At 35.7% G+C, this 12,284-nt stretch overlaps 1 protein-coding gene across 1 annotated transcript in view; it reads right to left on the bottom strand.

Moving 5' to 3' along the window:
* The window catches only part of POLR2B (RNA polymerase II subunit B), a 29,420-nt gene that overhangs the window by 12,420 nt on the left and 4,716 nt on the right, over nt 1–12,284 (bottom strand). The window contains exons 3-13 of the mRNA XM_045531697.1: nt 11,336–11,486; nt 9,071–9,183; nt 8,716–8,935; nt 7,880–8,038; nt 6,943–7,107; nt 3,481–3,677; nt 3,183–3,302; nt 1,839–2,025; nt 1,228–1,371; nt 684–823; nt 471–582 (exon numbers count right to left, since the gene is read on the bottom strand). Coding sequence (XP_045387653.1) covers nt 471–582; nt 684–823; nt 1,228–1,371; nt 1,839–2,025; nt 3,183–3,302; nt 3,481–3,677; nt 6,943–7,107; nt 7,880–8,038; nt 8,716–8,935; nt 9,071–9,183; nt 11,336–11,486 — 1,708 coding nt within the window. The remainder of the gene's footprint in view (nt 1–470; nt 583–683; nt 824–1,227; nt 1,372–1,838; nt 2,026–3,182; nt 3,303–3,480; nt 3,678–6,942; nt 7,108–7,879; nt 8,039–8,715; nt 8,936–9,070; nt 9,184–11,335; nt 11,487–12,284) is intronic.

Here is a 12,284-nt window from a genome sequence, read left to right as displayed (position 1 = left end):
GCTTTATAAAAAAAAAATTCCCGAGAATTGTTTTACTTTAAAATATCACTTTTCTAAAATACAATTTAATAATTTAAAGTATGTGTCAAAATTTTTAGGAGTGTATATCTAGAGATTAAAGCAAGCAATCACTTATAATTAAATTCTGCTGAAAACATCACCTAGACTTCTGACAATACACTGAAAAATTTAAGGGAATATAGGGCCTGCATGGTGGCTCACACCAGTAATCCAAGCACTCTGGGAGGCCGAGGTGGGAGGATTGCTTGAGCCCAGGAGTTTGAGACCAGCCTGAGCAAGAGCAAGATCCCGTGTCGACTAAAAAATAAATAAATAAAAAATAAAAATAAATAAAATTTAAGGGAATACAGTTCAAAGAAAGATGCCAGAGCAAAGATAACTTTCACTAGTCTTAGGCCTGTTTAGAAAACCCACAGAACACGCCCTCTTAGCTAGTTAAAGATTCTTACTTCAGACACAATGATGTCCATCTGGCGCCGCAATTTCCTTAGGGTGTTCATAAGTTGTTCAGGATCTTTATGTATTCCAACCCAGCAGCCATTAACAAAAATCTTGGTCGCACTAAAACGAAAAACCGAAAGTATTTTGCACTTAGCAATTCTATATTAAACTGTAAATAAGGATTAACATTATTTTGAAAAGAAAACTCCATATATACACACTCGGCAATAGCTGCAGGAGAAATTTCTTCTAAATTTTCCATACTCCATTCTTCTAAAAATTCCAGAATTGGAGACGGTTGAGATCCCACTGAAATATAAGCCATCAGGGCTAAATTCTTCACAAGTCCTACAGCATGGCCCTAAGGAATAAACCAAGTATTATTCATACTGATTTTACACAGTTACCAAAATTCTTTTCCATAAATATTTTTCCTTCAACTGGATTTCAAGATTTACTCTTTCTCTAAGAACAAAATTACAAATATCTTAGTTCCAAATCACACTGCATAATTAAAAAAACCTACTTCTAAAAGTAATTATGCTTTACATAATTACTAACTTTTTGTCCTGAACATAAATTATTTTTATTTTTAAAATTTTTTTTTTAAGAGACAGGGTCCCACTATGCTGCCCAGGCTGGCCTGGAACTCCTGGGCTCAAGCAACCCTCCCACCTCAGTCTCCCAAGTAGCTGGGACTACAGGTGCACACCACCATGCCCACTATGTTTTGTATTCCCCTGAACATAAATTCCAATGCATTACCTCTGGGGTCTCAGCGGGACACACCATTCCCCACAGTGTATTATGCAACTGTCTTGGTTTTGCTAGTTTGCCATCTCTACCAATAGGAGAATTTAAACGACGCAGATGAGAAAGAGTAGATGCAAAGGTCAGGCGATTTAATACCTAGGGGAAAAAATGCCTCGTGAGACACTTTTTAAAAAGCTTTTTTCCCCATTACTCCATCTGAGATTAGCTACTGCAGTCAGTGTATATGCAACAGATCAACATATAGAAATCAGTGTTAGAAGTACTATATTTTCCAACAATTTTCTCTGGGTTAGCTTCTAACAGGGAGGTTTTAAGACATAAAAATTTCACTAACATGGACGTCTCAGCTCCCAAACACCTACTTTAATTTATTAATTATCTTGAGTTTCTAAACTGCAAGCCAAAACCTTTGCTTCTCTTAGTAATGCTAATAGCTAATTTAAGAAAAATTTCATTTTCATAATCCAAAAGGCCCCAATGATTTTACATGTGACCAAGAAAAAGAAGCAAAATAATTTATATTCAACAAATAAAAGAATCTACTAGTCCTATTACATTTTTCCTATCGAACCTGTAGTCATAGTTGAAGTTGACACCCTTACCTGAGATACTCCAGCTCTGGCTTGATGAGCTTTCTTTTGGTCGCCCCAGTTTCCAGTAGCTAAAGAGTATTTGAGGCCATCAGATATAATCCTTGTTTTGATTGCCAATTCCAAGTTAAAATCCTTTCCTCGATCAATAAACTTCTGTGCATAGATCCGCACTTCTTTAAGCAAATTCTTAAACATACTGCCAAATAAAGTGGTATTGATTTAAACATGTGGAGGTCTACAACATGCATTCTCAACAGAGATAATATTGCAAAAATTGCCAGGGAGGGGCAAAAATGGTTCAGGTACAGTGAAAGTTTTACTCTTTTTATGTATAAAGCACAGACATACACATACAGTACATGAACATATGTGGCAGGGGGAGTGATTAGGAAAAAATGTCAAAAGAGGCTCTTCAGTGGGGCAATAACAAAAAAAGGTTGAAAAACACTAATCTACAACACACTAAATAACAAAACGTGCAAAACACTGCTACTACTAGCCTTTTTCTATTGTCTACATATTTTGTTTTTACAAGTAATACTTTTCTAATTATAAAAGTATAACAAGTTTATTATAGAAAATATGGAAAATATAAAAACATCAAGAATAAAACAGAAACCACATAAACCCAATCCTGTAATAATCACTAATATTTTTATATATTTCCCTCTAAGTTTTGTGTGTTTATAAAATAAAAAAGCAGAAATAATTCTTCAATTCCATCTCTGCTTTGTAAATGTTAGCAAAAAAAAGAAAAAGAAACAAAAAAGAATTCCAATATTAGTGCTAAGAAAATCAAGGCAATATTCAGCTTTCTCAAACATCTCATAAAGCTACCAGACAAAAGAAAAATACAAACGAGTAATAAATTGTCCTCATAAACTTGACTTTCCCAGACATGAACTAGAACTAAATCTGGGCAAACAGCAGAGAGAATGTAGCTCACTTTTTAAGTACCAATATAGGTACGAGACAGTTCAGTCCTTCTATGTGCAATGACCGATCTAAAGTAAAATCTCAGCCAGGCGAGGTTGCTCACGCCTGTAATCCTAGCACTCTGGGAGGCCGAGGCAGGAGGATCACTTGAGGTCAGGAGTTGGAGACCAGCCTGAGCAAGAGCGAGACCCCATCTCTACTAAAAATAGAAAAAATTAGCTGGGCGTGGTGCTGCACACCTGTAGTCCCAGCTACTAGGAAGGCTGAAGTAGGAGGATCACTTGAGCCCAGGAGCTGGAGGCTGCTATGAGCTAGGCTGATGCCACAGCACTCTATGCCAGGCAACAATGTGAAACTGTCTCAAGAAAACAGAAGTGAAACCTCCTTAATGATTTTATTTATTCTTTAATTCCTTACCCTCTAAATAAGAATGCAAGCAGCGGCCCAGCAAGATCCAATCTTTTGTTTCCATAGTGATCTCTGTCATCCAGTTCTCTTCTACCCAAAGCTGCTAGAAGTAACCTATGAACCATATACCTAAAAAAAAAAAAAGAATTAAAAGATATGGGGCAAAAAAAAAAAAAAAAAAGCAGTTTTTGGCTATTTTTCCCTTAATTTATATATTAAAAACATCATTTTTGACATTTTTAGCTTTAAGAAAAAACTTTACCTCAACTATATCTTAGGAAAGAACTTAAAATGAAATTTAACATACCCCAAGAAATAGGCTTTTTTGGTCTCACAAAAATCACTGACACCAACATGAGGGAGCATTTCTTTTTGTAAGACTTCTTTTGCATATTTAATTCTTTTCTCTTTAGTAACACCAGGCTTTGCCCCCCTTGAACCAATGAAATTTAGTGCAACATTCTGTTCTTGGATGACAAAAGCTTCATCGAGAGAGGGTTTAACCTATCAAATAATTTAAATAGAAGTTATTTTCAAATTCATATTTTCACCTTAAAAATGAGTCATCACCTAATTTATAACATGCCAAGTAGCCCTATGATCATACTCAAATATGTGAATACTTTTAGAAAGTCAAGGAATCACAAAATCTTACAAGACACCTCAGAGATCTAGAGATCTCTAACAAAGTCTGCTCATCAGCACAGGCAATTCTACTTTCTAGGAAGACACAAATAATTCCATTATAAAAAAAAAAAGTAGCGTGTTTTTGTCTCTTTTTTACATTTTAATGACCAGTGGCAAAATGAAGTTCCTTCCAGATATCTAAAACCAGTTTAGAGATGTTTCATAGTCAAATCATAACTTAGTGAGCTACAAATGAATAAATGTGCCAGATCGTTTTCAGTTTCAGTATTAAGAAATTTTTTTTTTTTTTTTTTTGAGACAGAGTCTCACTCTGTTGCCTGGGCTGGAGTGCCGTGGCATCCGCCTAGCTCACAGCAACCTCAAACTCCTGCGCTCAAGCAATCCTTCTGCCTCAGCCTCCCGAGTAGCTGGGACTACAGGCATGTGCCACCAAGCCCAGCTAATTTTTTTTTTCTATATATATTCTTTTAGTTGTCCAGATAATTTCTTTCTATTTTTGGTAGAGACGGGATCTCGCTCTTGCTCAGGCTGGTCTTGAACTTCTGACCTCGAGCTATTCTCCCGCCTCGGCCTCCCAAGAGTGCTAGGATTACAGGTATGAGCCACTGTGCCTGGCCAGAAATTTTTAACCTGTAAATAAAACCACTCAATATTTTGTAAAGCAGACTATTTAATTTATTCATTTGTTTTTTATATTGAGGCGGGGTCTGACTCTCCTGCCCAGGCTGGAGTGCAGTGGCCCGATCATAGCTCACTGTAACTCAAACAAGGAAACTATTTTAAAAGCACATTGTTAGAGACCTGCATTCCACACCTGCCACTATCTGTGAGCAGCCAGGTAATCAGTTTCCTCACCTACAAAAGGGTTACTTAAAATAATTTTTAAGTTCCACTCCAGTTCTAACATTCCAGATTTCTAATTACATACAATGACGAACATGAGAAATGAGGGTAACTCTGGCCTCTGTAAATTCCCTTTAATCCTATCACATATGCTGAAATGCCTTTCTTGGTTTGCTTCCTATGTCTTTTTTTTTTATCACTGATCCACAAGTTTAAACATCTAAATTCCAATCATGGAACCAAGACCAGAAAAAGGGAACGTAAACCAGTTCAAAGTGAGTCCACAGAAAGCACAGCAGATTAAAGTGATCTTTTTAAAGAAAACTGCCATGGTTGTTACAAAACTGTTTTGTTAAGGTTAATATAGATTGGGAAAAAGGAATAACAATAATGATATACTTTTAGAAAAAACAATAGAACACTTTCATAAAGTGAATGTTTGACTCACAGATTTGTAACAATTGGCCTAAGCTTCGTAAGTGCTGAAAAAACAAACAGTATTTGTCAAAAAGACAATATATACATAAAGTAAATCAAGTCTTTCACTTTACTAAGAAAATTCCAGATTGGATACAATCTGAATTCAGTTTGAATCATTTAGGATACCTTTTAAATAAAAGATAACATAATCTTTTCTTTTACAAATTAAATTTTTAAGGGTTAAAAAATAAAAAGGCACATGACTACTGGTAAAAGCTAAAAGTAAAATCTAACTAAAACCCATTTTTGTCATGAAACCACACCAATAAATACTTTAATAACTGGCTGGGTATGGTGGCTCATGTCTGTAATCCTAGCACTTTGAGAAGCCAAGTAGGGGAGGCTCACTTGAGGCCAGGAGCTCGAGACCAGACTGGGCAACATAGCAAGACACCATCTCTACAAAAAAAAAAAAATTAGCTGGGCATGGTGGCATATACCTGCAGTCCCAGCTAGTTGGGAGTCTGAGGCAGGAGGATCACTGGAGCCCAGGAATTCAAGGTTAAAGTGAGCTACGATCAAGGTGCTACACTCCAGCCTGGGCAACAGAGCAAGACCTTGTCTCTTTAAAAAAAAAAAAAAACTCTAATAACTAAAATGTATTCCACTCTAACTTTGTGACAAACGTTTAGCCTGCATTTTACCTTATTTCTACCTTAGGTAGTACTAAAAACTATGGACAATTTAGGGCAACAAAGACTATTACACTATTCAGACAAGGATCATCAATGAAAAAAAACTGATGAAGAAATGAATATTTATCTAGACTCAAAAAACCTTCCCACAAAAATAGTAACTTTACAGTGGAAGTACCTAACAGACACCACGGTGATCAAAGTTAACATTATCAATAACGGGACAAAATGACATCATGTGACTTTTGATAAGATGCCCTGGGAAGCACACAATTACTTTTGTATATCTCCTGCCAAAAAAATGCAAAAATTGAATCTAATTGTGAGGAACTATCTGAAAAACCCAAACTGATGGGAATTCTACAAAATGAATGGCCTATCCACTCTAAAAATTTTAATGCTTTGAAAGACAAAGAAAGGCTGAGGAAAGATTTAAAAAGACATTAAAAACATGCAATGCATGATTCTGAACTGAATTCTGAACTAGCAAAAATGCTATTAAGGGCATTATTGGGACAATTGACAAAAATCTGAGTAAAATCTTTAATAGTATTGTATCTAGTTAATTTTTTAATTTTAATAATTATACTATGATTATGTAAGTGAATGTCCTAGTTCTTAGGAAATAAATAGCAAAGTATTTAGGAGTTAAGGGCATGATGCCTGTACCTGACTTTCAAACATTCCAAAACAAGTAATAACAATAATGTGTATCTATAGAAAGAAAGAATGATAAAGCAAATGTGGCAAAATTAACAACTAGTCAATCGGGGTGAAGATTATACAAGAGTTCTCTGTACTATTCTGACAGCTTTTAAGTTCAAAATTATTTCAACATAAAAAGTTGTCTTGAAAATAGGTATCGACTATGCATTTTCCCTTTTTACTAAATTGCGCCAGGCTGGTGTGCTTTTACCATTTTCTTTGCTACTTATTCTTCTTGCTGCTGTCATTGAACTCTGGCTGCCTCTAGTTTTCACGTCTATTTTACACAGAACTGTCAGGAGAAAGGCCTAGGCAGCACCGAAGGTTTTCATTACACAGTAAGTGGCGTGAGAACTGTGACACCTAAATTGCTCTTCAGAGCAGCTTTCTACTACATCTTAAGGTTAGCAACAATCAGCAAGTCTCAACACTATGAATATGTTTTGCTTTCACATTACCATTTCCATCATCTCTGGATCTTCAAAATCATAAATAATATGTTCTAAAATATCTCTGTCAGACACAAAACCTAATGCTCTGAAAACAATAATGATGGGAACTTCCTGCTTGATATATGGTAGAGTTGCCACAATGCGCTGACCAATAGCACTCTTTTTTGCACCCTAGAAAAATAAAATATCATTAGAATCTGAATATACAAAAGTTCACAGCAATATAAAAACGTCTAAAAACCCATGTAGTATATATGTTCATTGTAGATATTTCAAAAACAGTATTTCTCCCATACTCCAAGGAACCTCCTATGGCTGCTTTTCAAAACCACTGAAACAGGTTCACTAATTTTACAGGCAGGCTGGTCATTTAGACCTGAGAGAACTTCCATTCTCTTCCATCTGCCTGCCAAGATTCTCTCAGAATTACCCAATATTTTATTTCAAAATAATTTTTGGCCATAAAAGAATATGAATACTGATTCCTCACCCTCCCCACCCCACCCCTGGGGGAAAAGAAAAGCAAAGCAACTCTGGAAGAAGTAATTAGGTAAGGAGTAAAAAAGAGAGAGAATATGAATAGACAAATATGGAAAAAAGCTAAGCACAGAATGAAAGATAAATACTAAACCCCAGCTGGACTGTGAAGTATCTCCTTCTTTGAATGTTTCAAAATTAACAAACAGCTCCTTTTACACAACTTCTTTTTTCCCATTTCTTCCTCTTTAATTGTACACATATACAGAAACAAAATAAAACTTACTGACCTCTACTGACATACCTGATTTCTCAGTTTTAATCATATTTCTCTGCTTCAAATGCCTAACATATAATACCAATTATGTGCTCCAGAAAAGCTTTCTTGGACTAAGAATGCAGTCTGATAAATTAAAAAACAAGGCACAAAGGAATAAACCCAAAAACACCATAGCCCAGTCCATACCTGTCCTCCTCTTGCCAGCATGCTAACCCATATAGTGCTGGTGGGTCGGGAAGAATTCTCCAGACATGATCTACACTCTCCTGTGTAGGCGTATTTAGAATCCTTCTTGGCAAACACATAAACTGTGTTTGTTGCCATTTTCTCTTGAGCAATTAGAACCTATATGGACAATAAGAAAGTTACAGCCATAAAACCCAAAAGGTTATGAAGCAGAAGGAAGAGTAAAAAAATCTATATCCCAATTTAATCTAATTATATAGGTTCACTGAAACATTAATTCTTGAACTTTCCAAACTCCATTTTGCAAAAATGCTTCATAGAAATATATAAGCTCCAACAACCAAATTTTTAGTGCATTTTATGTATAGCTAAATAAACCTTTGGTTTATATAAGTTTAGCTGTTATGCCCTAAAAATGATTCAACTGCCACTTCTATGATATCCTGCATGAAAATCTACTTTTTGATTTCAACTTTAATAATTTAAATTTTAACTATCATTTGTAAATGTTTTTTAAGAGACAGGGTCTTGCTCTGTTGCCCAGGCTGGAGTGCAGTGGCCCAATAATAACTCACTGTAACCTCAAATTCCTGGGCTCAAGTGATCGTCCTGCCTCAGACTCTTGACAAGCTGACACTACAAATGCATGCCACCAAGCCTGGCTAATTTTTTTAATTTTTTGTAGAGAAGGAGTCTTGCTATGTTGCCCAGGCTAGTCTTGAACTCCTGGCCTCAAGTGATCTTCCCACCTTGGCCTCCCAAAGAGCTGGGATTACAAGTGGAAGCCACCATGCCTGGCCGATTTCGTGACTTTTTTTTAAGTAATGCTACTATACCTTTTCTGATCCATTAATAATGAAATAGCCACCAGGATCCAAAGGACATTCATTTAACTCGCAAAGATCACGATCTGTTAAGCCATTCAATAGGCAGTAAGTTGACCGCAACATAATTGGAATTTTTCCTATAAAAGTTTTCTGATGCTGAGTCTGAAGTTGTTCTTCACCTTCTTTAATGACTGTTTTTGTTATGTCAACATAAAGCGGAGCAGAATACCTTTGAAAATAAAAGCAGATCACAGTTAAGCAATACTAGTTGGGTATCTGCTCAAACATAAATCCTCAAATGGTTAAAATGACATTTTCTGAATTCTGTTTCAATATCAGCTGCTGACAAGGAAAAAATTCTTACGTGAGATTTCTTAATCTGGCTTCATTTGGCATCATTGGTGAAGGAGCACCATCTCTTTCCCAATGGGTAGGCTTGGAGAGGTAAATTTGTTCAAACTTTAGCAAATATCTTGGCTGAAATTAAACAAAAAACATAAAAAGGGTAAATAATTTTTTCCATAAAAGTTTTAAGGATTCCATTAACATTTTAATAGAAGAAGCTCTACAAACTGGAAAAATCAATCCATTTTACTGATATGGGAACTTTCTAAATTCAACATTCACACTGCTTAGAATATCAAGTTTTTTTACCTAAGCACTTTTGTAAGGCAGAAGACAAAAAGAGACTTAATATGCCACAAGTCAATAAAGACTGTACATATAATGTGCTCTGAGTTTATATCAAACATTTAAAATGGATTTTTGTTAATGATCTATCTAATTTCATGTGCTTTCTCCTTAGTTAGGATCAAAAGTAAAAAGAGACCAGAGAACCAAGAAAAGATAACTAATCCAGACATCATTTAATAGAACTGTGCTCTAATCTAATCAATAAAACATTACAAAAAATAAACCATCAAAAAAATCCTAATCATTCTATATAAAGGACTGAGAACTTCCAACCCTGGCTGACCATAGCTCAGCCCAGGTCAAAAAAAAAATTTTTTTTTTAAATAAACATTCATCTGCTGCCTGAAAAAACAAGATCCACTAGAAAAATTTTTCAGAGATAAATGGATAGTGGATTTCTCTCTAAATCAAATCTCAGAGAAAAAGAAGATGGGACTAAACAGACTCTTTGCTAAGGGCAAATTACTGACACTCAAGTCTCCCACGCTGGAGTAGGTAAAGGGCAAAGAGAACTAGGAGTAAAAATGAACAAAAGGGAAACCAACCCTCCTTATTTCCACCATCACCCCAGTCTAGGACATTATTATCTTAAACCTAGGCTATTCCAAGATTTTTATCTGCCTCAGCCTCTTTTCATTCCAAGTAAACACCACTTCCAAAGTAATTTTTCTAAAACAATGCTTTATGTACATTCTTTGACAATCTCTCAACAATTTCTCGTTGTATCTAGTGACAACCAAAGCCTTGGACAATATGGTTCCATCTTATCTTCCACTAACATCTATCAAAAACAGATAAACCAAAATCACATAGTGGTTACTGCAATCCCCATCCCAACCTCAAGCACTTTCTTGCTGAAATGCCTAAGCATCTTTCCTAACAGAAGTCCTACCTGCCCTTCACAGTCAGCTTAAGTCTGTCCCATCTTGTCCACTAAGCTCTGATAACCAAGCTTTAGCGATCTCTTCCTCCCTGTAGTATTTACATATTGCCACTTTGAATTCGCTATGTTATAGTTATCTCTCTTGTTATGCAAAGATCCCAAAGAGAAAATGAGTCAAGGATAAAAAAGGTACTTTATGTCCCTTTGTCCAGCACAGTCCCAGAAGAATGAATTACTTTTGCTCTTAAAAGCAAAATTCTGTGTAGTATCTCCAACTAGAATGGGAATAATAGACCAGCCTTTAGGAGGTAAGCTACACTGAAGTGAAACTAAGCTGGCTAGAAATAATTACCTCTCCCTCTAATTCTGTTTCTGGGACTCTCCCTTCCTCATTTTGTTTCTCTCTCTCTCCAACCCCAGCATGCTCCCACAACTACCTCTCTACTCCTTCAAAACTGGGGACAGTCATTATTTTAGCCTACTTACTTCTTTACAATCACTCATGTAAAACCAAACTACAAAATTATATCCTTGCTACAATTTTAACAACACTAAAAAACATGCATATGTGTGAATAAAAACTATCAGGAACTAAAAAATAAAAATAAAAATAGCTGACCCATTTAGGTGATTTTCCTTTTTTATCTCTTGTATTTTACATGCAACATATAAAAATTAGGAGAAAAAGCCCTTCAAGCACTTTTTCTTCTATGATTCTTATACTGTGAAAGAAAAAAGTGGGGATATCTAAATCATATGACTACTTCTGGCTCACTTCTCTTAGGTGTTCATATACCTGAGTCCCCCTCTTCCCAACTATTAAATTCCTACTATCTGAGTAAGGATTAGGGTTTTGGGTTACTTGTAAACATGTATTTCTCCATCAGTAAGAAGAAATTAGGAGCTGACGGAAGAGGCTATGAGTACATTGCTAAAAACTCCTCCTGACTTTTTCTTTTTTTTTTTAACCTTTAAGCCAGATGAGAAAAAGGCTGAAATTTCAAAGCAATACTCTTCTTTACCTATGTAACTTCATAAGAATAACCATCTTACCGGCTCCTCAACTTCTCCACTGGCATGCTGAGCTTCAGCTTGTAGGTCTATAGGTGGAGCATCTTCCACAATTCTTTGAACAGACATCTGAATAAACTCATCAAAAGAATCCAGCTGTTGTCTGACCAAGCCTTTCTCGTCAAAATAGGAACTGGAAAAATATTTGAGTTCATCAACAGTTACAGCTCAGTGATATTCTCTAGCATATTTCCCCATTTTTATTATGATTCAATTCAACAAATACTCATTAAATACCAACCACTATATGCCAACCACTGAAAAAGATACTATAAGGTATCTTAAAAAGTAGTGAAGCCAAGAGCATTTTCTTTGTAGAATTTATTAAATTTAGGAAAAGAAATTTAAACTTATATGGGTAAAATATTTAAAGCAAAACATAGGAACTGTAAGGAAACCCTGGTTTACAAATGTCCTTTTATAGACAAATTTCACTCAACCTCTTTGAAATATTTCTTTTAAAAAAAGTTTCAGGAAAGAAAACTAAAGAAAATGGATAATCAAAGATAACAAAAAGAACTTTAATTTCAATAAAAGGGACAATGGTGATATCAATGACTAAAATAGGGAATGTATGAGAATGTCAATTATAGGTCGAAGATCATTAGTTCTATTTCAATTATGTTAAGAGTGAGATGAGAGTACGTCATTTAAATAAAAATACTCAGCAAATGACTGGTAATAAAAATGGAGCATGGGTGACAGATCACAGCCAGTAGTGCAGACACAGAAATCAAATAGTGGCCAGGCACAGTGGCTCATGCCTGTAATCCCAGCACTTTGGGAGGCTGAGGCAAGAGGATCACTTGAGGCTGGGAGTTTGAGACCAGCCTGGGCAACATAGCAAGACCCTCACTCTGCAAAAAAATTTAAAAAATTAGTCAGTGGTGGTAGCATGCACCTGTAGTCCCAGCTACCCGGGAGGCTGAGG

This window comes from Lemur catta, chromosome 19, assembly GCF_020740605.2.
Source record: "Lemur catta isolate mLemCat1 chromosome 19, mLemCat1.pri, whole genome shotgun sequence".
In the NCBI taxonomy this organism is placed as follows: domain Eukaryota; kingdom Metazoa; phylum Chordata; class Mammalia; order Primates; family Lemuridae; genus Lemur; species Lemur catta.
The sequence above is the reverse complement of the archived record's forward strand: the minus strand, read 5'-3'. Positions and strand labels throughout refer to the sequence as shown.